The following is a 27,117-nucleotide window of genomic DNA, read 5'->3' on the forward strand; positions in this document are numbered from 1 at the left end:
GTTTTGGGAACTCTCAGAGATCAGCTCACAGTCACTGTAGTTCCACTTTTAAATTATGCTCGTAAAAATACATTGAAATTAAAGTTTGTGCAGAGAGCTGGATTGTCTGAAACAGCCACATATGAGAGATGAGAGATAGAAAGTGGATGTAAAGTGTTAAGTCTAGACATCAGATTTGTGATTACAAAAGGTTCAAATGGTTGTGCAACCAAAAGCAAACAGAACATCAAAGTACTGCATTCATTTTCATTCGTTCATGTTTTTTTCTTTTCTTTTCTTTTCTTTTCATTTCTTTTCTTTTCTTTTCTTTTCTTTTCTTTTCTTTTCTTTTCTTTTCTTTTCTTTTCTTTTCTTTTTTTAAGGACAAAAAGGAACACTTATTGAATAAACTAATACTAACTCATGACTAATTAGTTCTGGGTTTTTCCAACAAAATTTTTGCTGTCAATGAGTAAAATTCTGGAAAATTGTCCACTGCTACCCTGTCAGATTTGCTAAACTGTGCAAACAAAGACAACATAGTGAGATGAAAGGACGTGGTGCTACAAGAAGACATAGGCCTAAGTACAATACAGAGAGGTGAGCATAAAATACAAGTGGCCAAGCTCATGCAGACAGTACAAAACAGTGCAGAACGAAGTGTGTAGGCGGTGCAGACAGTGCAGACAAATGGTGCCAACAGTGCAAATTGAAACGCTACAATATCGACAGTACAAAACGCTTGGGGGACATGCAAACTCCACACAGTGTCCAGTCAAATGTTTGGAAACACCTTCTCATTAAACTGAATGAGAAGGTGTGTCCAAATACTGGTAGTGTACAAGATATAGTAATAGTAATATTTTATATTATAGTGAGGAAAAACTCAGCACATCAAAGTATGTGGAGGTCTCCAGTAAAAACAGCTACATGGCTGCTTTTCAAGAGGCCTGGCGTCAGTGTGTTGATTCTGAATCCAGTCGACCTCTCAGATCCCCGTCCTACATCAGCATAGCTGCTCTGTGCTGGAGCTCCACAAAGGCCATAAAATGCAGAGTTAGGTTAGTAGGCGAAGATGGCATAAGAAACAATAATATGGCTGTTGGGGGAAAACTGGCAACCCTGCAGTAAAACACACTGTGAAATTCACTGACATGGACGAAGGAAACCACAAGACTGTAGGAGAGTTCACAGCACTTGGCTCTCAAGTCTGTTTAACATGTGTTAACTGCAGATAGTAGGTAAGGTCAAAGGTCAAAGCCACAGCAGAGAGTACATGTCCACATCCTCCTATGTGATAGTCAGATAAAAAGATCAGAGAGACCAAGAGAATATGATGTTCTCCCAAAAAGGAAATTATTATTTTGCTATAGAAAGGGCCTGACATCCTGCAGTTACATCTCAGTGTTTTACATAATATATAGTCTTACTTTTTGCAAAATAATTTAACTACAGATTTAACTAATTTAACTACAGTGGAGTATTCTCCACTAGATATAATGGTTAACTATCAGGAGAGGGATTTATTGACTGACGATAGTAGAGGAAGTAGAGGAAGGCAGGGAGGGGGGATCAAATCTCAGGAAACTACTGATCCTTGACCCCTGAAATGAAATGTGGAAGAGGAAATAAAAAGGAAAGGGAGGGATGTGGAAAGTTGAGAACTGAGATGAATCATAACTTAAGAACACTAATAACTTACGGTATAATAACTAATAACTTCATAGGAGTAGATAATCAGATAATCTTTAAAGGTACATTGTTTTCCTTGTTTTCCTCATATGTTTTCAGTTTTGTTGCTGAGGAAAACTATTATGCATGTGTTATACACTGTGAATGTGGATCTAAGAGGGTTATGTCTTGAGCACAGAGTAAATCTTCAGGACCACACATGCTCAAAGAGACATTTCATAAAGGTTCCTATACTTCTTGAAGACATCAGTGGCTATAATGATTTGGAAAATGTCAGCAGGGTTTTAAAATATTTGCAGCGTGTAGTTTATGCAATTCAACCAAACAAAAAGTGTTTGGTTTGAGTGAGTGGGACCAACATTTCATACAAGCTATAAAGGTGACAAACGATGGCTTTCATCTCCAGCTAACACAAAATGGACTTTTTTATGATTAAATGTAATTTCTGTCAACTGCTGTAATGCAGAATCAGGCATAATACACATTGTACAGATCAAAATCAGCTCATTCTTTCCTTAAACTGTCCATGCCGTGTGGTATTGCACACAGGCAGACCCTGAACCATCTCTTCCTCCCGGGGCAACTCGATGGCTCATTACAACTGAGGCCATTAAAGCAGCATGAGGATCCGAGCTGTCTGAGCTCAGACGTTTTCATAATATCGTCCACATGTTTTCGTGCGGGGCCTCTGACTACTGCAGCCGGGCGATGAGGTTTCCGTGCAAGGGTGAGTGAGTGGGTGAGGGGGGTGAGGAGGTGAAGCGCTTTGTATGGGTTCAGGGTGGGCCTTTCATCTGCAGAGGTAGTGGAAACGAATCTGGAATCAGGAACACAATGCCAAGCCAGAGGAATCCAAATACAACCCCCACCCCCCTCTCAACCCACTATGAGAATGTGGTTTCCCTATATGCACGCACACAGATATGCACACACACACAGTGGTTGGGATATTATGAAATCAGGATGTAGGTTTTATGATGAGTTTTGCATTTATCTGAACATCCATGAGGACTGAGTGTGTACAGTAGTACATAGAATGTATACAAATATGGACAATGCATGCCAGTCTTCTTACATTTCCCAAACTGATGTTATTTTCTCGCCAACTTGTGAGTTTGAAGGCTTAGACAGACTTTAATGATCCACAGGGGAAATTTCTTGGTCACAGTTAGTAACTGTTACAAAAAGATGAGCTGTTATACAGGAATAAAAGAAGTTCTGTAGCGTTCACTATGGGAGCGGAGTTGAATCAGTCTGCTGGAGAATAAGCTCCTCTGTCCTCTTATGTCCACTGCTGTAACGCAGGAGTGGATGGGATGGATTGTCCATTATGGAGAGCAGTTTATCCTGTGGAGCAGCACAGTACGGTCCGAGAGCGGAACCACATGGAGCCGCATTATCGATGACGCTTTACCACCAGTTACAGAGAAATATTGGATTATGCACTGTGCTTACCTATTTATATATTTTTCCCAACTCTCACAGTCCCAGATGACCACTTCAGACGGTCATCATGATGTCACATCCTGTTTCTATAGTCACATAACTAACTAAAACAAAACCAGAAAGAAAAATGGGGAATTGAATGTATAGCAGTCTTATATTAACAGTCTTATAATTATCTAAAATGAGAGAAACATTGAAAAAAAAATGTATTTGACATGTATTTGCCCCACGTCCCATCCACTAATATGGAGGTGGAGCTTATGACCTCTGTTGCAGCCAGACACCAGGGGGAGCTCTACTTGCATTCACTTCACTTTGGAAGAACTGTTCCATTTCCATTTTTACACAGTCAGTGGTGTAGTGCGTTCAGTCATATTATTGGTAAAGAGGTACCTGTAAAACACCAATTGAAATATTTAATATTTCTAAGTGTTATAGTGTTATATCAGTACTTAAGTATTTGGTTATTTTCAAGTGTGAGCACAATATTGTTTATCTGATCATACATTTGTGAAATTAAATTGAACTGGATTAATTCTTTCCAGGTGGAAGATCATACTCTACTGACTGATGGTTTATTTATACTGTGTGACTTATTGCACACTGCTCCACTGGTTGAGTGTAGAGTGGCCAGAAGAGGAATCCCTGTTTCTGTACAAACAACTGTAATTCTTTAGTCTGGAGCATGCAGAAGCATCTATCTCTCTCAGTTCTCCAACTCTGACCACAGAGGCTGACTTTTTCCAAGACTGTGAGCTCTTCTGGCTCCCCAAGTCGGAAATTTGTGCTGGAAACTGCTCATATGTTTGTAGCACCAGGGTTGAGTTAGCTGAGATAACTGTAAGAGAATCCCTCATTCGTAATGATGTTTCCTGGAAATGCTAACTGGATGTACTTTGGACACTTTGAGCTCAAACAATCTGAAAACTGGTAACACAAACATAGCCAAGTTAAGTAGTTTGCTCCCGTCGCTGGCCCGGGAAAAGCTTTGAATGTGAAGGAACCAAAAGCAACTGAAGACTGGAAGCTGTATTTCTGTGACTTGTCAAGATGTCCAGTGCTGTTTGGTCATATGCAGAGCAAAAGGGGGGCACATTTCCTGTGTAAGACAGCTCTTTTTAACAGATTATGACAAGACTGAAAAGGTGAGGTTAAAAAAGGTAATACAGAATAGACTGGCTTCTGCATTAAATGAACAGATACAGTCTGTAGTCTGAAGTAGCCTGAAATAAAATAACAAGGACACCAGTACATCATAGATGGACATACTTTATGTAGATACTTCTTGTTTTTTAACAAGTTGAAAGTCAGTGAAGTCTCCCTCATCTCAGTGACACAATTTAAGAGCAGCTTATGTGCTGCCGTAGTCAGTTTCTTTCCACATCATTTGTCCAGTTTATGAGAAAAAAATTGTTGTTCCTTAACTGTGGCTTAGGACAGCAATAGCTGAAAGCTATTTTTTTTCCTAGATGTAAATCGTGTATTTTTGTAAACTAAACACTCAGCTCATGTTATTGAAAAACTGTAGTTTAACTGTTTCTGCTGAGCACCAGGAAACAAACACAGATGACTTCACTAAACAGTGCTGCTCAGATTTCTGTTCACCCTCAACCGACAGCTCTCTTGTATCCCTCTGGTACATAGAAATGCAGAGCTTATAATTATAACCCGCAGTGTAATGGCGCGTCCCACTGTCTGTCATATCGTCCAAGGGCTGCATCGTTGGCCTCTGGCCTGCTCTGAAGAACACAGCCTGTGTCTGTGCTTTTGTTTTAAAAAGACAAAAGCGAAAGATGTTTTTCATGGAGTAAATAAAAGAAAAGGGCACCTGATGAGCTCAGAGAGAAGATCTGAAGGAGGCACTGATGACTGATGATTATCCAGAAGAGGAAAAAAAAAACATCTGAGTCACTGGTAGGTGGTGATTTTCAGAAAACGCACACAGACACACACATACTGTATACACGCAAGTTCCGATGCCATGTCATTGAGTTTTATTTTAGTTGTGCCTTCTTGATGTCTGATCTATCCTGAATCACATGCAAATGTGTTTGAGTTTCATTATCTGAGTTGAGAACAAAGATGCATCTGCCTAAAACACATGGACATGAATACTATGAGAGATGTGATCTTTTTAGAGCTTTGTATCATTTCATCAATACAGTATGCTGGAGAAGGTTTAAACACCATCTACTCAGACAAATGTACAAAGGTGAATTTACTTTGTTGTGCACAAACACTCAGGCGATGTATACCTGTTCCTTAAGACCTTTATTCTGCTAGAAATGACTGAGATGAGATGCGTTTTTTTTACTCCACATGCTAATACGCATACAATTTAGAAGAATAATGAGTCTAGATTATGGTTGCAGTCATTCTCAACGAATGCTGCATGTGTTGGTAAAAGCCGAGTACCAACACATCAGCAGCCTGAGGCAAGAAATAATCCACAAGGCAACACCCTCTGTGTCCAAGGGCTCAGTTACAAACTTTTTGAGCCACTACTGCGCAATCTACAAGTCTGTCCAATTCACCGCACTCTAATGTTACGATGTATTATGACAGCTCTCAGATTAAAGCCTTAGACCCTATGGCAGGGCTCCTCTGGTCCAACAGATCTGGCTCAAGACTAATAGTCAGGGTTCATCAGCTTTGCAAAACCCTGCCTGATCCTCTGAAACCCTTAGAAATAATGATTAAAGCTTATAATTTTCATGACATATAAGATGACACATGAGGCCATGTAACTCTCAAGACAACATGTGACTGGTGGAAAACGATTTACCCCACTCCTAAATGTTAAACGGCTTTAAGATCCAGCAGAGTCCTTTTAGTTAGCCAGAAAAAAAAAAAAAAAAAAAACAGATTCACAGTCTACAGGAAGATTGAAGTTCCCAAAGATGGATCCCTTTGAGGCTTAATGGTAAAGCTTAGTAAGGCATAAACAGCAGGGTGGTGTGTGCTGTTTCCATGAATTTCCTGTGTAAAACACTTGGATTTTGATTGAAGTTTATTATTATTATTGTAATGGTGAAAACAGAGAAGTCCAAAATCACAAAGGAGCAGGCAAAAAAGAGTTTATATACTGTACGCATACGGGAACTGCTTAATGTGTGTAGTTTTTACAGTGTGTGTAAATATGATCGTGTTGATTTATCAAATTCCTGAAAGTCAGCACCCAACTTACACATGATATATGAGCCCACGGGCCACAGAAAGGTAACATATGACTGGTGGAATGTTATTTACCCCACGTCTAAATGTTTGACAGCTTTAAGGCCTCACTAGTCGAGTCTGGTCAGGCAGAATTTGCACAAAAAAAGAAGAAGAAGATCAAAATTTGTGGATGTCATAAAAAAAAATGAAACCAACTTTCCTACTTTCAATCCTGATCATTGGAGGATTCCTAGCAAGGAAATGGTTTTTCTGAAGTTTGAAGCTCATCATGAATGAAATCTGATGTTAATATTTAGTAACAGAATATTTTAGTGATATTCAGAACACGCAACCATTTAAAGAGGTAGCGTCTTATATCCCCATGTCAATGCAAATCTCTGAAATGCTGTTTGGCTGGATGACATACTTACTCAGTCTGAAAACGCAGACTTAAGTTGGGAAAAGCCATGTCTATATTTAACAAAGGGACTCACAGGGTTCTGGTTCACTATGACTTTTGTCTTCTGCTTGTAAATATGTGTGGTTAACCACTGGAATCTCAGCTCAGGCTGGGTTAAAATGCCATGTAACATGTAATGTCAGTTAATTAGCACGGTGACACTCTGCTGCACAGAATAGTGAGAATGCAAATTAAGGAATACACGGAGACAAAGATACTGGCTGAAAGTGCTGCCTATTATTGTAGTAGAAGAAAAAAAACAATATGCGGTGGCATTTTGGAGACCTATGTTATTTCCTGTTCATAGCCGCTGTGTCGACTTTCTCAGGGCTGTTGAGCGTATGTGGTCTCACTTATTAAACTAGCAGACTGGCATGTACTGCATGATATTTCCCATTTGACTGTGGAGCATTATCAGCATGAGAAAGAAAGCAGCTCCACAATGCTGCATTTAGCAACTACAAATAAATGAAAAAGTGGCAAGGCTGCAACATATGAAGAATGCTTCCACTCTCCGGATTTCAAACACATACTGTGTAGGGCTTACAGAAACAGGTTATCATGGTCATGATGTTAATTATTTAACGTCCATGAAGATTTCATGCAGTTAAACACATTTTTTTTTTTTTTTTTTTTTTACAGTCACCAAAAAGTAAATTATGTGTACACTTGAGATCTAATAAACCCTAGCCTGAATAGGTTTGTTTTTTAGAACAGCTTCAACCACAGAGCTAACACCCTCATGAACACACAGCAACACACACTCCCTGCCCACAAAGAAGTCAAAAAGACATATCTACAGTTTACTCTTTAGAAAAAACATCAATTACAGATGGGTGAAATATACTGTATATAATAATCACCTACCATAAAGTGCAATGAACTTATTAGTTGATTACATGTCGATGATGCTGTGTGAGGCATAGCATAATTACTACAGTTTCCAAGTATTTATTATTATTAATCACTTAAATGATTAGTAATATTTATCCCAACCTGACACACCTGATTCTACCTCAGAGACAGTTTGGAAAAGAAACCCTTGACAACTGTTTGGATGATTCATATATCTCCTCTGGGGGGCTGTGGTTCAGTAGGTAGAGCGGGTTGTCCACAAACTGAAGGGTTAGTGGTTTGTTCCCTGGAATGATGCCATATTCCTTATGCTGAAGTGTCCTTGAGCAAGACACTGAACCCCCAGTTGCTCCCAGTACAACTGGCACTGGTGTGTTAATGTGTGTGTGCTTGCTGTATAAAAGCGAGACCATTTACCATTTACTCTATGGTCTGAGGAGCTTGGACAGTTGGCTAACCAACTGCGGTTGGCAAGAGATATAAAACACGCCCTTTGGTGTCAGTAGTGCCCAACAGGAAGCTGATTGGTCTACAGCTCTCTAGATATGCCACAAGAAAGACTGTCTTGCAATTATCTAACTGCTTTGGAAGATAACATTTCCTGGTAATGAGTCATTTGGGACTTACACTCACCACCTCTCTTCATTGATTAACAAAAAATACATTTTAGCGAAAAGTTTGACACGTACCATTTGAAATGTTTGTTTTCAGTCTGATTGAAAATAAACACAAATGAATTACGTGGAACAGCCATTTTACTCAGCTGCTTAACTGAGCTAATCCTCTAACATACTCTTTTGCCTTTTTGTTTCCCTTTAATGAGCATCAGCTTCTTAAAAATCATGTTATTACTTAGTGACTGATAGTGGCAACTGATTCATTAAACCTATACGATAATTACACTGACATACACACACACACACACACAAAAATGGGAAGATGAATTTCATAAAATAAATATACAGCAGGTTTCATTCATGTCTTTTCCATCTCAGAGATCTACAAAATATATCACGTGCCTGGATGTGCTGCACTTTTTTTCCCCACACATCTGTATCTAAATAAAGTGTTAATGGAGTAAATTCATTAAGAAGTGCTAAACTTGCTACATTTCTACATATGAAAAATAATAATAGTACATTTGTCTTGAGCCACAGATTGCAGACACACTTTGTGTCCAGTTGTTCAAATTTTAATAGGCTGGGCTGTATTCGTGATAATGACTTAATTGTAGATATTGAGACTTGTAAAATCACTGCATCAGTGCGTGTATTTGACCAATTATTCAAGCTGAAAACACACGCACTGAAAACAATATGTGCAGGGACAGTTGCTGATGACTGTGTGTTTACATCAGTGTTTCAGACCGGTTCCAGTGGACGAGTGGAGGCTTCTAGAGAGGATCAGACCTCAGACAATCTCAGAAAACTCAGAGGGATTTAAAGCCTCTCTCTGTTTCTCTGCTGTGTTTCTATGCCTCTCGCCTCCCCCTCCCTCCCTCCTCCCTCCCTCCCTCTCAGCTCTCTAATCGCTGTGTTGTGGTGGTGACGCTTTCTCCTCCCTCTCTTCTCCTCTCTGGGCTGTATATAAGTGTGGATGGCTGGCTTGTGTTTTACACTGACAGAGGGGAATGAAAACTGGCCCACTGAACGTAGAGGCGTGGAGGGCCACCATGACCCCTGCTGTGACCCCTGAAGAAGAAGAGACAGCAGCATCTACAGGTGAGCTCTTAAACCGTGGAGACAATTTTTTTCCCCAGCTAAATACTTAAAGCTTTTATTTTTTATCAAGCTGAAAGATCCTGCGAGTTTGTTTTGCCGCACAAAGAGGAACATAATGTGTGTTTTTAAAATCCCAAGGGAGGCGGCAACCCCGGTTGTTAAAGCATGGCTTGAGTGCATGTTTTGGGTGATGCTGGAAGGGGGAGAAGGAGTGGGTGCCATGTCATTCCAGGAATGTTGGCTCACACTTAAGAAAATCCTCGCAGTAGAGAAAAGTTTTCTCATTTAGAAATCAGACACCCGGCAGTACATTTTTATGTGACATTTTATTCCAGCAGACACAAAGCTTAGCATCCACTGTAATAGACACAATGAAGGTCCCATTAATGTGATGCTTCAGTCATTTAGCAGATGCTCTAACTCATGAGGCCTTATTGTAAATAGTCAGCAAAGTGGGCGACGCAGGAGAACACAGTTTTTGAGGAATATCATTAAGGGAAGCCGGATTAAAGTTCATCAAAGCCTCACATAAAAAGATCTTTTCTGTTTATGGGACCATGTTGTTTTTCAGCCAGCCCTACGCAGAGACACAGAGGGTTAAAATTGTCTGGGGTTAAAGATCAAAAGCTTTGAGCTGGGTGTCTTGATTAGCTAATGGGATTTCAGGGTTGTGCATTAAGGTCTGCAGTGAAATGAGATGAGGAAAGATTGGAGAAGAGTGGATCTGGAGGATGAGCTCTCTTTGAGCAATTCTGCACACCAAGAATAACAACACAATCAAAAGATACTGCACATGTATTTTTAAACGATTTACAGTGTACTGTCTCGCGGTGTTAGTTTTGCTGAATCAGTCTTTAGTTCAGTCTAGGTTTTGTGTTCTACAAGCCTCTGCATGCCAGACACTCTCCCCTGCTGTTTACCTGTTTCTACTCTGCCAACCCTTCCTCAAACACTAGCATAAATGTTGCTTGTACATTGGTTCCTGCCTCAGGATTCTCCATGCTTTGTTTTCCTGCCTTCTTTTTGTAACCTTGAACCCACCTTTTGTACATAAAGCACAGGTTTTTCTTTGTCACCGTGCCCATTGTGTTGTGTTTTTGGGTCCTCTTGTGGTACATCTTATGATAAATATCCTTGTGTAATATCAGGATTGGTGCATCTCACTGTAATAGGTGTCAATGTAAATACTATTAGTGTTAAATTACACTGAGCCACAAAAACTGTGCATGTCTATAATACTTCCTTTTATAAGTCAATGTTTGGATAACATTCATTGTTTGTATTAATCAAAGTAACTTCACAATTGATAGTGGGTTGGAATTTTGTCACCCCCTTGTGGCCACAGAAGCCATCAGAAAGTTGCAAAGAATGAGCACAACTTTAAAATAAGAGAGGTTGATATGAAGTACAACAAAAATGGGAAGGTTAACTATTCATCAAAAAGTTTTAGTTCTCACTCATGCTCATGCTGTTTTATCCATCTGACAGATCCATCCCAAACCCAAACTCACCAATTGTCTTCGTCCTGACAGAGTGATTTCTGGAGCCTCTGTGCCTACCAGGCTCTGTGATTAGCTCTGGCTCAGCTCAGTGGAAAGATTTCAGCCTTCGCACGTTCCTGTGCTCCAACTTCTGTTTTCAGGCTTTCACGTTAGGAACATGAATCATGACCACATCCACTTACCAGGAACATTTGTTAAAATGCTTCACTCTTTGCTCTGGTTAACATGGTTCAACTAGCTTCATGTGTGACTCACGGGAAGTCCTGTTGCAGAGTCATGGAACGGAGTCTTTGAAAAGATGATGGAGGTGGGGAGCTAAAGTCAGATTTAGAGAATTTTCAGTAGAACGGTCTCTATGTTGCAGTTTAGGCAGAAGTCAGTTCCAGATCTTAGATATTGTGTTTTAACAGTATGAAAATAGCAGTGCAGACACCCCTGATCTAAGCTATTGATTTATATTATAAATCAATAGTGCTGTTGTTGCAAAATTGTTTTTTCACACCTTACGATGATTTACATATCAGAGCTTTCATAAGAGAGTATTAACTTACGTAATTCTCACAACGTTAAACTCAGAAGTTGGATAAGAGAGACATGAAATCAAACACTTTCAATGAAACATCATGTTGACATGAAAACACATTATCAGAAACATTCATTAATTTCTACGACTTTCCTTAATGTCTTAATTCATACAATTAAATAATAATAGTAAGCAATGCTAATTAATATCAAGAAGAAGGAAAGGTAATCTAGGCTTAAAATGCTATAAGTGTATATTTCATAGTGTGTAGTTCTAGTCAGAGAGAGATCTTGCAGTTCTTAATTTATTTATGACCACTATCTGTCACAGGTGGTCCAGGTGCCGAGAAGTCTGGTCTTTCTTATCTGTGGTGCCTGTTGCGGGATTAGCAAATTAGATTACAAGTTTAAATCCTTGTTCGTTTGCACAGGAATGTGCTAAAAAGCTTGTTTTATGGCTTTGTTTTATGGTCACAGAAATCTGCAAAGGAAACAGTCCTGTCCATTATGGACTGTCTAGCGAAGTGATCCCTCCTGGTGGGTCAGGGGAGAAATAAAATGTTCTCCTACACTCCACTAATATTTGAGCTCTCCTGATCCAACTAAGACAGATAATGCAATTGGGAATTGATCTTCACAAGCATGTAAATGGAGTTTAATTAGACAACACGTGTGCACATGCTCTACAACCGCTGCACTGGAACAAAAACATCCAAGAAAGCTGGTGTAGGTACCAGACATGCGGTGCTTCCAGATGACATCAACTATATGTTCAGTAGGGCTGGGCAATTTTATCGATCCCTTGATATATATCGATATTTTGTTTTCCCAGAAAGTATCAATTATTCAGCCGTGAGTATCGATACATTAAGTCCCATTCAAATCCCCCGTGCTCTGCCTGGCACTCCGCTTGCTGCCCTTTCCCCCCCCTGTTCGCTTTGCAAGAACAGCGATTAGGTCATCCAGCCACTAGTGTCGCTGTAGAGCATTTCTAGCAAGTTACCCGTCCAGATACTCTCTACAAATACGCCGAAGTCCTCCTCTTCATGTTTATGCATTCAGTGCGAGGAGATTCAAGCAGACAACAGGAAGAGGATACCAGGGATCCATCGCGTTCACCATGCGCCTAAAGCCCATATATATGTTATACTTCATAACATAAAGTAATAAAATGACAAAATTATTTGAGTTCAATCCATTCATTTGTATAGAAGGCACAAAAAGATTTAATAAGTTTTACCCTGAACAATACTAAATAAATATACAGCTTTTATCAATTTATCAAAAAATAAAAGGACACAACAAAACCGAGTTGCTCTTCTTCAATAACAACTGCTAAAACTGCTAACGTCTATACCGCTTCTGCTTCTTCCTGTTGTCCAACCAATTATAAAATGCGACATCAACATCCTGTACATCGTGACGTCATCTGTAAGCCTGAGCAGATCTGGTACCTACTTCGGTCGCAAAAGAAGAAGGTAAACAGAGCCAGTACAAAAACCACCTGAGGGGTAGCGCACATCTTATCTGCACCAGAAGTAGCGCGGACATTACTTACGAGATTAAAAAGGCTGTACTATTACTCATCTTGCTGGTTAAATGCCAGTCTGTCGCATGAATAACACCATTGTTTATTATTTTAATTGAGAGTACTTCAGTTGTGTATTGATGTAGTTAATGTTGTATTTCTGTACAAAGATCCACAGACACTACCAGAAAAATGAACACCTGAACAAACATAATGGTAAGAACTAACTGGACAAACAGATATAATAACTGAGAAAATTTGATTTGCTGTGCACTTACATTTCATTAGCCTAATTCATGTCAGTTGACTAACATTGTAGAAGCAGAGGAAATTACAGATGCAGTGCAGGTTTTACTCGATAACACCAAATGTTAGCTAGATGGCAAGACTGTTTAGTCAATTTGACTTTTGATGGCATCCTAGGGGAAACAGGTTAAAGCATATACAGCTAGGTAGCACTTCACAGGACTGGTTATACACTATCTAGCTGCCACTGCCATAACGCATTATGTCATGGCAATAGCAGGGCAGCACACTGGCTCAGTGACTATCACTGCAGCCTCACAGGAGCACCTCCATGTCCATCTGGTGTTTCTGTATGGAGTTATGTGTTCTCCCCGTGCTGCTGTGGGTTTTCCTGCGAGTTACTCTGGTTTCCTCCCACGACCCCAAAGCACAACCCTTAGGTTAATTGGACACTCTAAATTTCCCCCCATCATAATAAACCATTAAAAACCATTAAAACAATTTAACAATAAAATACAACTGCAACACATTCTAGCTGCTTTCACAAGTTAATGTTTATTGTGTATATGTTTTATTGTAGTATTGCCCTGTAAATTAAATCTGATGAAGATGAAGGTTATTTTAATTACTGGACAGGAATAATATTGTTCAAGAAAGGTTGTTGTTTCTATCCATTCAATATGATGTCTTTGAGGACACCAGTGCCGTGGCTGGAGAACTACCAAGCACACTGACCGTAGGGGTTCACATTTTTAAAAGTCATTCCACAAAAGTTTGGATAAAGTTCTGTTAATAAGCAGCCTTGATTCAAAATAAACTTGAAAAAGCGATAACATTTATGAGTTTTCCATAAAAAAATATACAAAAACTTATCAAATCCAATCTTAAGTGGTGGATCCAGTGTAATAGTACAATTCAGCTCCAGTTCAGTGGGACACATCATCAGTTATATCTTGTATTTGTATCACAATCAGATTCTACATGTACCTTTTATTCAGATGTATGTATCTATGACAGATGTATGTTCATCTCAAACAACAGCAAAAAATGTATTTGAAAATTCCCTGTGTCTGTGTCAGGCTGCATCCTGCTGGGGATGGCTGCTATGGGGTGGAGGTGTCTGGTATTGGTCAAGGCAGGTGCTACATGTCTAAGTAACATCCACATGAATGGCAGGTCCAAACGTTTCCCAGCAGAAGATGATCGGTGTTATTTAATTCTCCTGTCAGTGGTCATAATGTTGTGGCTGATCAGTGTACATACTTTCCAGTATTGGACTGGGTAGCTTAGGACACTTACTTGCTCAGACTGCTTCATCTGTCATCTTATCACGAATAAGTGATGGCAGATAATGACAAGAAATTTCCACTACACAAGAAAAAATTCCACTTGGTGAGCTCAATCCTGCTCCTCACTATTTAGACCTTAATTTAGCTTACTTCTGGTTTCAGCCTCATTTGGTTTGAGGTCAACTATTAGTAAGGCTTAAAGAAGCACTAAATCATCAACATGATGTTTGTCATAATCAAAGTTTTGTGGCTGTAATAAAAACTACTATTTTTAGGGGAACATCTGAACGTGCTCAACAATGTTTCTCATACCAAAAATATTTTTCATAAAATGAATGCTTTAAGCATTTTTAATGCCCAAAAATATAACATCAATAATGAACAAGAAACAAGTTGTCTGAATATATTCTTATATATATAGATAGATACATATATAGATTACGTTGTGATTCATTTCTTGTTTATATGTGAAGTAGTAAAGAAAAAAGTAGAAAAGTTTTCTTCTATAGTCATGCCTCTGTTCTTTTATGCTCTCTTTCATGCAACCATTTCCTTATGATTGTTCACTGGAAATAGAGTCAAAAACAGCTGAGGGAAGATAAAGCAAAAATTATCAGATGCTTTCTAAATATTACTTAGTGAATAGTAATGTGACTTGGTGATGGTGGTCCAGTTGGTGTTGGGACATACAGTATTTATGTGACAGATGGACTAAATGAGGGAAACTGTTATTTTGGCTCCCGCCCCTTGGCCCTCCATCAGGGGTTCGGCTCCTTTCCCACACATCAAACCCAGGACATGTGCCTCCCTCTCCTGGCATCTCTGAAAGTGCTCACAACGTTCTCGTCTTTCCATCCTTTTCAGAATTACCTCCATCAAACTGTCAGTTGCACTTACTCCTGAGATCAAAACATTTTCTTTGGGCATAAAATTCCCCCATGTTCCACAAGTAACTAGTGTGAAAAGCTCTCCTCTGAGGTTCCTGAGATATGTTGGGGTTTGTACGGCAACTCCCTGAGCCTTACACAAAAGATAAAAATGTAGCTTTCATCCACTCTTTGCATGAATACGCAGACAAGGATCTGTTATCAGCTGTGCAGCATTACAGAGAAATGCATGCATTCCCGATTTTGCCGCAGCCTTCAGGAATCCTCAGTAACAATGCTGAGAGTCAGGAGAGCTTTGGAAAACACCAGACACTGGCAAGTGTGCCTCAAATCCACCCCAATTTTCCAACAGAGACACTGAAAATTAGACGGTCTCGCTCTTTCATGTATTTGTTGAATGAGTGGAGGCACTCCACAAGAACCACAGACATCAACAAACTCTTATCTTAATCGACGCCAGACCGCCCCACGGCTCCAAGCTACTCTGGATAAATAACTCATTTTGACAAAAAGCCAAACTTTAAACATGATCTCCAGTGCGCTCTATCTGAGGCTGAGGCTGCTCCTTCCATCTTTAACTGTGATGAGAACTGCTGAGTGCTCGGTTCAGTTCAGCCTCTCAGGTGGACTATAGTCAGATGGCGGTTTAGTGTCTGGCTTCACCCCATCTGCATGGCATTAAACGCAAGTTCTTTTGAATTTTCAACAGAACATGAAGTAAAATGCTACATCCATTTTGTCAAATGAAAACACGCTAGTGCCACACTTAACCCATAGAGGTCACACATCCCTGACAAGCAGACTCACAAAAGCGCAGATGAAAACATAACTTGCAGAAACAATTCAGTCACTTTTTTATAATGTGTCCAATGCATCTTTGAATATCCTTGAATACACCAAGAAATAAAGCTTAACCCTTTGCAGACACACATGCACAAACCAATGATAATCAGGTAATCTATTAACAAGGCTCAGTGTGGTAGGATTCTGACAGAACCAGCCAGCGTCAGCTTCATCTGCATCTGAGATTTTTAGCTTGAACAGAAAGTCTCCACAGAGAATAATCACAACAACATTCCTCTGGTCAAATCATGTCTGCTCTGCTCTCTGCCCAGCGTCAGATGGAAATGATTTCAGCTCAGCTCTGAGAGCCAGTCCCTCATACATTTACTGTAATGCTGTAATCTGCTTTGAAAAATGATCCGTGGTCACTAAGTGTAGCAGTCCAATTAATTCCAAAGAAGTAACTGGCAGGAACACAAGGAGAGGAAAATACTTATGCGTATCCCAGAAATGTAGTTATAGATGTAGTGCTTCCATTTAACAAAAGTTTATACTCTACCAGACTGAATGTTCAACCTAGACACACAACAACAATTTAGTCTGTGCTGGACTTGAGCTGAATGCTGTTAGCTGACAGAAAAAAAGCCTTGTTACCACAAAACATTTAATTTAATACCATTCCGAGTTAAAATAATTTGTATGAACTTAGATGCCTTCTCTATGGTCTGTGCTGCAGTGATGTATTGAAAAGTTTATTAAGTTGAACTCCAACAAGAGCCGTTCAGCTCCACTCACCATTTTTTGAAATAAACAGTGAAACTTGACACTGCTGATAGTCTCCACTTAGAATTTGAGTGGCGTAGTTACAGAATGACGCCAACAGACAAGAACACAGGTATAAAAGCTTTCACTTCCATAGCCTACAACTTAGCCTATGTGGCCTACAACATGACTCAAGTTTAAGACATTAAACAATAACCAGATAGGACAAGACTGGTGACTTAATGAAGAAATAATGTATTCTTACTGAACAACACAAACAAGCTCATCTGAAATGTCTGAGGTAGAGAATGCAGACATCTGATTGCTATCTAATGTTCTTTGACTGGATGTTTGTTTCAAAAAACTGCATATGGGGCACAGAGACATGGCAAACACAGAACCTTGCTGAGACATTTGGCAGGGAAGTCTATCATTATGGCCTGAGGCTTCAGCTCTGGTTAGAGGAGAACTACATGTGGAAAGGAAAACTGATGTCCGTCCAACTGAAATCCGCGTTCCAATCCCTGGGTGTCAACTAACTTCCTCTGTGTGACCTCTTAACCTTGGGTGGCATAAAAATCAGCCAAGAATTATTTACCATATGTTCACAGGCATTGGCAACAGGATGAAATCGATTTGAATTATATAAACCCAAGTCATTCAAAGTACTGAAATGTTGCCGATAAACTGAATAGTTATGTTGTTGAAAATAGTAACCAAAAAAAAAAAAAAATCATAAAATGCATCCTTAGTTTCCCAGAAACATTGGCACGTTAGGCTCTGTGGACAATAATGAAATAAACATTAAAAGAGCATTGTTTTAAGTAATTAAGAACCAAATGTAGCTCTTCTATAATCTTGTGCGGTATCATTTGTTAAAAAGTTAAGAGTTTAGAGAGCAAGAGAATGTGCAAAATGTCAGCAATGAGCACATCTAAAATGGTTTCACAGACCGACAAACGCATAAAATCAAATGCCACAAGCTTTCATGATCCTCTATTGTCGTCAAAGACAGAAAGAACAGCAAAACAAGCATTTATTTCCATGGTAGAAGTAATAGATTGAGGTCAATTCAATGGTTGAGCTCATCAAACTATGACTTCCATAAACTCACTGAACAATATAAAACAGTCAGAAGGGCAAATGAAGTTCAAGAGAGTTTTGCAGACAGGCTGAAATATTTCACACTGTTATTAAAAGCTTAGGGTTCAGCGTCTCTGCTACTCATTCTGTCAGTCTGTCAGAACTGTGAAATGCTGCATGAGACATTGGAGTTTCTCAGCCTCAGGGTTGGGACTCAAGGTGGGGCCACTTGGCATACATACGATATCCCTGAAAATGTCTCAGTATACACATACCTTACAAGTGTTGACAGATGTTTGGCCAAATGGATCTAGCAGCGATGCTACAAGTAGATACTGGGAGGTTGCAGATGATGGAGGAATTCCAGTTATGATGTTATCCGTATATTCCAGGCCTGTCTATTAACAACACGTAACAGGTGTTATTTTGTATTTTGTAACCATCTATTCATCCTGGTATGTCTGATTAAACATTATACTATGTTCAGTTTAGTGTGTTCAGAATAAAACACAGTAAGTGAGCTTTGCAGGTTGTTTGATGCTTACAATCCTAATCAGCAAGGGGTTCAAACTAAAACTGTTTCAAAATCAGCATTTAACTGTAAGGAATGTGCATTTATAATCAGTTGGGTTCATGTTCAGCTTGCAAAACGTCTGAAAAACAAAAAACGGTTAAACTGATGTAGTCAAATGACAAAACGATACACAATAAGAAAAATATAGTTTCTTAAACCAATTAACTGTTATATAGAAATATGTATAATTTAGGCCATGGCTGATCTGAATGACAGGTCAGTGCTTCTTGCCAACCTACTAACATTAAGCTTCACAACCACTCAGTCCATGTTTAAATATAGTCAAATAATCCGTGCCAGTATCTGCTTTCCACACTGGAAGCACATTGAAATTATCTGAAACTTAACCATTTTTTCATGCAAACATTTAAAGAAAAGGCTATGCATAGGTCAATATAATGCAGATCAGATCAGTGGAATAGCAGTGGTCATGAGAATCACTGTGGAAAATTCCCATGCTTAAAATAATAGTAATAATCTGTGATTCAGTTTGTTCATTTCCCTTTTTCCCTATTTCTCTCTCTTTTCAGGATGATTGACAGCTGCTCCTCCTGAACCCCAGAATGCCTGTGGTCCCAGTGGGTGGGGCATCTTCCTCCCACCACGCTGTACCTGTAGCTCTCACCTGCTCTTGGCTGCTCCTGCTCTTCCATGCCGCCTTCGGTCAGAAACCTGCCAAGTTGCCTCTCGTTGGCCGGAAGCCCTTCATTGCTGCCTGGAATGCTCCACTGGACATGTGCACCATCAAGTACAAGATTACCACCAACCTTGACCGCCTCTTCCACATCCATGGGAGCCCACGTGCTGACTGGACCGGCCAGAATGTTACTATCTTCTACGCCAACCGGCTGGGCTACTACCCCTACTACAACCCTCAGGGCATTGCCGTGCACGGTGGCCTGCCACAGAACTGCAGTCTGGATCATCACCTGCTCAAAGCCTACCAGGATATCAACCACTTTATCCCTGCAGAGGACTTCCGTGGCCTCGCTGTCATTGACTGGGAGTTCTGGCGGCCTCAGTGGAACCGTAACTGGCACAAAAAGGACATATATCGGCGCAAGTCAAAGGAATTGACCATGAAGGCTTATGTCAATGTGACTGCAGCACAGGTGGAGGAGCTAGCACGGCGGCGGTTTGAGAAAAGTGCCAAGGCATTCATGCAGAGGACTATTCAGCTAGGCACACGCCTACGCCCCAATGCCCACTGGGGTTTCTACCTCTATCCTGACTGCCACAACTACAACCTGCATGAGCCTAACTACACAGGCTTCTGCCCCCTTCTGGAGAGGCTGAGGAACGACGAGCTGCTGTGGCTGTGGAACAGCAGCACAGCCCTCTTCCCTTCTGTGGCAATCAGAAAAAACCACATGAACAGCATCAGCAACCTGCACTTCTCCCAGCACAGGATCCGAGAGTCACTCCGAGTTGCCTCTCTGACCTCAAAGGAGTATGATCTTCCCACATATGTGTACTTGAGGTTGGGCTACAGAGATGAGGCCTTGACCTTCCTCACCATGGTAAAGACAAAGTTTATCAGTAGTTGTAGTTGTCTGTGTGTTCAGTATTATGCAAATCATTTACATTATCCAGTTTCCTCTATGCAGATGTAGAAAAAGTAGTTCCCTTCCTAAACATATTCAGAAATGGTTGCAGACCATCTTAAGACCCACAGACCCACTTCAGTGAGGAGGTTTCCCAGCTGCATTTTGGAGTTAGATTAAAGACCTAAGATTTCTGTCTGATTCTGGTGACTGATTTAATGAGTACATAATAAACATATGATCTGTTTGCAATAGATGCTATGTTTTATGCTGAGGAACTGAGTTGGGATGAGTTGAGCATACAGCACAGCAACAGTAAACCTGAAGAAAAATACAAGTTTCAGTAAAACCCACCTCACCGCCCACGCTGCACCTTTACTCACGTAGTTTCCTAATATATTATGTAAAAGCCCATTGCTGTGTCAGTGTCAAGCTGAGATCACTCTAGCTTTTGTCATTATTGGACTATGTAAGTAGTTTAGAAAAGATTTATTTGTTCAGCACTACTAGCCAGTACTGAAAAGTCCATGGGACTTTTTGAGGAAGGGCAGGGAGATGCTTGTGGGTGGATTTCCATGACCTGGTTGCAACAATCCAGCATGGCACGTTGTCTGACCTCAACAGTTCAGAATAAAGCTCCAGCTAAATAGAAGACATCCTGTCTAATGAAGATATACTTAAGAATGGTATTCATTTTATATAGAGCCCTTTGCCAGAGCTAGCACACAATCTACAAACTAACGTGATGCCAGGCTCTAAGAAAGCACCTTCTAAGCATTTCAGTTGTCTCAAAAAAAATTGTACCTTGTGAATGACTGTCTGATGTTTCAACAATAAAGTGTGAAATAAATGTGTCTGTAATACACAATTCCCAAACATCCAATCAGTCTAAATCACTGTAAAATAATAATTATTTATATTAGATTTTAATATAAACAACTATTACCTTCTTCAGAAGATAAATCAGTATCAAATGAACACAATGAATGTATTTATGAATGTGTTCTTCTGAACTGTACCAGTTCTACTCACTGGGTCTAACAATTGTCAGACTTTATTTGTGAATTTATTTACTGCTGCCATCCAGTGGAGAGTAGCAGAAGTTCAGATGCCGGACATGATCTTGGTGATTGAGTAACGATTCATAGAAATAATCACTGTAAAGATATTTGATTGTTTAAGAACAAGACAAAAAACAAGGTCACACACACACACACACACACACACACACACACACACACACACACACACACATACACACACACACACAACTCTAAAACAATGAAGAACAGCACAAGGTGTTGACCTAGTCTCCAAATTCACTAGATCCCAAACTGATAAAGTATCTGTGGGATGAACCACAGAGTGCCCTCCCCTCAACCCATAGCAAAGACCCCCACTTACAACATTCTGTTGCCAGACACCACAGGACACCCTCAGAAGGCCCATGATCATTCTCTGATAAGTCACTGTTTTGGTGGCACATGGGAGACTTACACAATATTAGGAAGGTGGTCATAATGTTTTGCCTGGTGGCTGTATGTTTGTGAGTGTGTACTGCTAGGGATGGACCATGTGATTTGAGGGCTGTGTCTTTGTTTTGCTGTAGAAAGACTTGATCCACACCATTGGGGAGAGTGCTGCTCTAGGAGCTGCAGGATTCGTCATCTGGGGAGACCTGAATCTGACCTCTTCCAGGGTAGGTATATGCCCTCTGACTCAGCTAATTATTTAATGACAAGCAAAAAACATTTACATGGCAGTCATGTTGGAACTGGAACATCTAATGACAGACTTTTACTTACTGACTAGATTCTTTCACAATCCCAAAGTTTCTTGATTTGTTTTGGACTCCAGAGAAACCAAGGATGTACCTGTACACTAGTCAGACACTAGAGGGCACCACCTCTATGTGCTAAGAAAGAACTTAGACACCTTCAAAAACAGTTTGTTCCCAGTGGAGGGCCAAACTTTAATAAATCAATAAATAACATTATGCATGTGGCAGCAAACCAAACTATCTATTTTATTTGTTTCATTATTTATTTATTTTTGTACGTACTTACCAATATCTGTTTTGTACAGCCACGAGGAATAATTCCTCTTTGACAGTCAAGTTGGGTCGAACCCTGTCATCCTATGGCAAACATGTAAAAACTCAAGGTCAATTGTATCACATCTTGGCCCCCATATATTTTGCGTGCACACCATTGGTGCTACAAGTCCCAGACTGCATTGCAGTAGCTGAACTGGCATTACTACTGAAAGTAAAAGTACAAGTATTGTGTTATGTAGTTATTGAAGAAAGCGGTCAACAGTTTGAATATCATTGTTTATATTATTCCAAATCTTAAATCTAAAGGACACTCACAATTCTTTTGACTGTACAGGGATAGGAATGTAATAGATGAAGGACTGGTACATGGAGTTTACCTGTATTCTAAAATCAACTAAAGCTGTCAAAGGCCACTTATGTACAAGTGTTTCTTGAGTAAAACCAAAGAAGTAAGTAGAGTACCTTAAAACACTGAGCTTAACTCTTTGTAAACAAAAACAAATTAGGTTTGTCCCTTCAATTGGTTCTTCCATCTCAAAACAAATCAACAAAGCTTGAGTATTCTCAATACAGGCATGCAACAGAGCAAAAAGCAGACCCCTGTCCTAGACAGCTTGATCACATGATTTGCTCAATGGTGAGCCAGCGTCATCAAACCTGGTAACAGATATACCATCTACTGCACTGGCAGCGATAATAATGTGAGTGTGGAATGATTCGTAACAATTTCATAACGGTGCTGCACATAAAAAATGTATCAGAGTGAAAGTGTTAAACTCATCAAAAATATATAGGGAAGTAAAATTGGAGATAAGACAAAAAATAATACTCCAGTAGAGTACAGATACAGCATTTTAGCATTTAAGTTCAATAGTGAAGTAGTTCTATTTTGTTACTATACATCTCTGTACTTCGGTCATTCGAGGTAATATAGGAACACAGTGGAATGTAACGAAAGTTGACTTGTTGCAACACAACAAACCTTGTGAAACACCTCAGGTTAAACCACAACACAGAATACGAGGCATTTATGATGAGGAGAGTGTCCATGTCAGAATTAAGATGCAAGTTTTCATTTTATAGTAGATCTTAATAGTTAAACAATAATCTGTTTTATTGTGTTATTATTTTACCTTTGTGTGTGTATTTGAAACTGCATTTTCACATATTTTATATGATTGTGTCCTCTGATTGGTGTCTTATTCTTTATGAAGCTATGATTTGAAATACACTACTTTCTTTAGATTTACTGGACACATTAGGTGTATTTGCACAATGTAAGTAAGAAAATAGGTGGTATCGAACATCACTACTGCTATAGCCTCAATTTTATTCTGGCATTCTGGCTGTAGGTGCGTGTTCACATGTTTGTTTATGTGTACGTCGGTGCGGAGCTCCATCCATAGTAAAAAAAAGTCTATGCATCCTCTCACTTGCTGATGGTCTTTTTCAACTCACAGGATTTTAACCAGCAGGTGCTCACAGAGCAACAGCGCCACCCTACCATTAATGTATCACAATTGTATTATTTGTGCACCAATAAATAGTATTTAATGAGAGCGAGCCTGGTGATGCAGATTCCGAGCGCTAACGGTGGGGAAAAAAATTATATAGTGGCCTGTGGGCCCCAAATCGGACAGCCATGTTTAAAAGTATAATTTTTTTTTTTTTTTTAGCTCCTTGTTTTTCACATCTAGCTGGTCAAAGGTCATGAAATTTGTGCTCTTATTTTGCGATTCCATTGACATCTCTTTACAACACATATAACTAAATATAAATAACTAATCATCTCAGGTCATTATTGTTTTGTCAAATGAAATAGAAAAATCATGTATTCGGTGGTACAATGTAAGAGATCACTTGAAATATTGTATAATGTGTCACAAGAACCATGAAAGAATCCCATAATGATTGTTGTGTACCGTTCCCACAGCGTAACTGCACCATGGTGAAGTCCTTCTTGAGCCACCGCCTGGGTCAGTACATCACTAATGTGACACGCGCTGCTGAAGTCTGCAGCGACTTCCTGTGTCAGAGCAATGGCCGCTGCGTCCGCCGGGACCCTGTTGCCCATCATTACCTCCACCTGAGCGCTGATAGCTACCACATCCATCCCTCAGGAAATGGGGGCTTTGCCGTGACTGGTTGGCACTCGGAGCACGAACAGCAGCTGCTGAAAGAAAGGTTTCGCTGCCACTGCTATGAAGGCCATGAGGGCGAAAGCTGCGACAGCATCAACAAAGTGAGGGAGGACGACGGGCCATGGAGGGAGGAGGAAGATGATGAGCAAGAAAGGAGGCGGACAGAGTGGGAGGATGAGCAGGGTGAAGTGGGGGAGAGGGGCCAGAGTGCTGCTGCACCAACCGGCCTTAGTCACCATCTGATGCTCTGGGTGCTCCTGTTAAACTTGTTATTAGTAAAGGTGGTTGTATGATGAAGGCTGACAGAAGGAGTAGTCAGTTTCAGTGCAGCTGTGGACAGGTGATACTTTTCCACATGTGGCAAGCGTAATGTTGCAGTCAAAAATCAGCAAAGTAGCTCTGAAATCATGTGACCCATATAATGAACACACCATACAGTAGGGAATTGTTTAAAATTATTAGCAGGCACATTTTGACATCCTTGGACAGAACCATGCTAGAGGTTTCCCTTTTTGAGGCTGGCCCCAATCTTCTTCCACAGCTCTCATTAAGAATGAAATACTTGTATTCCTATTCATTTAAGACTAAGTGGTAAACCACAGTGATGGGTAAACCACATGATTTTTTCTCTCTCTGACAGCTGCTGTGTTGTAAAGTAACACACCTGTGGGAGGAAACCTTGACACTTTATTAACAGGGGTGGGATGGCACTTTTCATGACACAGATCTTGGCATATTGATGGATTGGGCTTTAGTTGACTGCTCCACAGTTCAACCAGATGAACAGTATTCAACTTTTGCACAAATATGCACGGCCTCTTTGGCCAGCAGCTACATCAGTTCTTCTGGGAATGGAAATACAGTAGATATTGGTTGAAGCGATACAAGGCTTGACATGATGATCATCCAGTTTAAAGGTGGATGACAGGATCAGAGTAATCATGTTATTTATCTACTTAAAGGCTTTTCTGATTGTGGCAATATTAAAATCATTTCAGACTTGTCACAGGATAATTCTCTAGTTTGACTTGTCAAGAAAGCCAAAGGGTGCTAATACAACCACACAGGCGAATGCAAAAAGGATTGATCATTAAGCTCGGTTGCTTGACTTGGGGTGTCGTTAAATCCATCATTTAAAATGGCTTATTTCAAAATGGTCCTCGTTCATTTGTAATGGAATTAGACTTGTTGATTTTTCTCAACAGTTACTTGATTGCTTGTTTTTTTGCTTGACATTATTAACTGTATATTCTTTTGTACCATTGCCTACATTATCATGTTGAAGTATAGTTTATTAGGAAACCAGAGACTTGAGCCTGCTTGAATGTGGCACATGCATGTGCATGTGTTTTAGGTGCTATCAGTTTTAAAATATATCAAATCTGTTCGTTTTTGTGGAGTTTTTTTTTTTTTTTTTCTTTAACCCTAAACTCAAAGTATAAAAGAATCTTTATGTATTTGTGATCCATCATTGACTATGATATTGTATTTCAGTTTGGAGAAAACAGCAAGGGAATAGTTTTCATTTCAGCTCATCTCAATGTGGCTGAGAAACAGCTTATGTTTCTGGATCTGATGTAAGATACAGGATGTATGATGAAACAGTGAACAGCATGTAGGAGACAGCACATATCCGTCTGACTCGCATAGACTCTATGGTGTTGCGGTATGGTTTTTGAGGCCTGCATCTTGACCAGGTTGATGTGGTTCACTTCCAGAGAAACACATTTTCCCACAACTCAGGAAATGGAACAAATAATTGAACACGTTTCCACAAGCATGTGGAAAGAACCCAAGGCAGTCTTTTCAAACTTGTTATGAATGCATATCCAAGCAGACCTGAGTCCAGTCTGCCGTTCTCTGTCTTGATCAACGTTTCCATGTGTTGCTCATTTCCTGCCTGATATTTTCTCCCAGGATTTAGATATAATTTTTCATTCAAAGCCTGAGGTCATTTTTTAAACTTGTTTGAGTTTGTTCACAACCTTTGTGTTAAATGAATGTAGTTCAATCCACCTTTTAAAAAATGTTTGACTTTGACACAAGAAGTTTTTTTGCTTTTGACAAACTTCATTCTAGTTTTATCTAAGCTGTGCTCATGAACAAAACCTCAACCATCATAAAAACTGTACAAAAAAGTGTTTTGAAAAGCACTTATTGTGACATCACATCTAGTTTTGTCTTTGAGTATTGAGGAGCGATTTACATCAGGATATGAACAAATGATTCAAATTGAAATATATTTGACCAATGCAAAGATGTCTTAATCTCAACTTTGCTGGCCTAAAGCAAATCTATTTTCACTTGTCCTTCCATTAACTTTGCGTACATTCTCCCTTGTATAAGTTATCTTGGACATAATTTCCTTCAGCACATCCTCTGGGATATCAAGATGCTTCCATATTTGCATATTTGCATATTTGATCTCCAAATGGTTGGACAAAAATGACATATGCCCACAAAGAGGCATTCTGATAACCTTTTGATGTGAAGGATCAGTAGCCCCTCTCCAGGACTCCAATGTATGGCTAAGCAACACTTCAGGAAACTCATGTTGACTGCTTGTATTCAAGGTCTCATTATTTCAGTTCTTAGTTTCCTGTAAATGTTTCTTGTAGTCACTGTGTATTCTTTTTTTTTTTTTTTTTTTACTTCAAGATTGTGTAAACCACATATGCACCAATAACTATGCAACACATGAAAATGTTACCTGAATGTAAATGCACTGCCAATAAAGAATTTTCTTTAGTACAACTTTTCCCCTCTGTGATTATCTTGTCTGATAAGCACCACAGGGGCTGTAGACTTTTAGCTGTCTTTAGAAAGTAATATCAAGTTATATCACAGAAATGGTGCAAATGAAGATGAAAATGAAGTCACTCTTTTTCTGT

General features: G+C 39.7%; 1 protein-coding gene across 1 annotated transcript; it reads left to right on the forward strand.

Moving 5' to 3' along the window:
• The first annotated feature begins 9,182 nt into the window (after positions 1–9,182).
• On the forward strand, positions 9,183–26,985 carry LOC125015512 (hyaluronidase-4). The gene is made up of 4 exons (XM_047597454.1): positions 9,183–9,309; positions 19,016–20,005; positions 21,639–21,728; positions 24,019–26,985. The coding sequence occupies exons 2-4, from the start codon at positions 19,049–19,051 to the stop codon at positions 24,517–24,519; spliced, it is 1,548 nt and encodes a 515-aa protein (XP_047453410.1). The 5' UTR covers positions 9,183–9,309; positions 19,016–19,048; the 3' UTR covers positions 24,520–26,985.
• Positions 26,986–27,117: the final 132 nt, after the last annotated feature.

Source organism: Mugil cephalus, chromosome 10, assembly GCF_022458985.1.
Source record: "Mugil cephalus isolate CIBA_MC_2020 chromosome 10, CIBA_Mcephalus_1.1, whole genome shotgun sequence".
NCBI classification, from domain to species: Eukaryota; Metazoa; Chordata; class Actinopteri; order Mugiliformes; family Mugilidae; genus Mugil; species Mugil cephalus.

Bases quoted from the DNA above. Each gene is read 5' to 3' on its own strand.
- LOC125015512 (XM_047597454.1), top strand. From the start codon at position 19,049: ATGCCTGTGGTCCCAGTGGGTGGGGCATCTTCCTCCCACCACGCTGTA. The intron at 20,006-21,638 runs GTAAAGACAAAG...GTTTTGCTGTAG, and splicing joins CCTTGACCTTCCTCACCATG to AAAGACTTGATCCACACCAT. The intron at 21,729-24,018 runs GTAGGTATATGC...CCGTTCCCACAG, and splicing joins TGAATCTGACCTCTTCCAGG to CGTAACTGCACCATGGTGAA.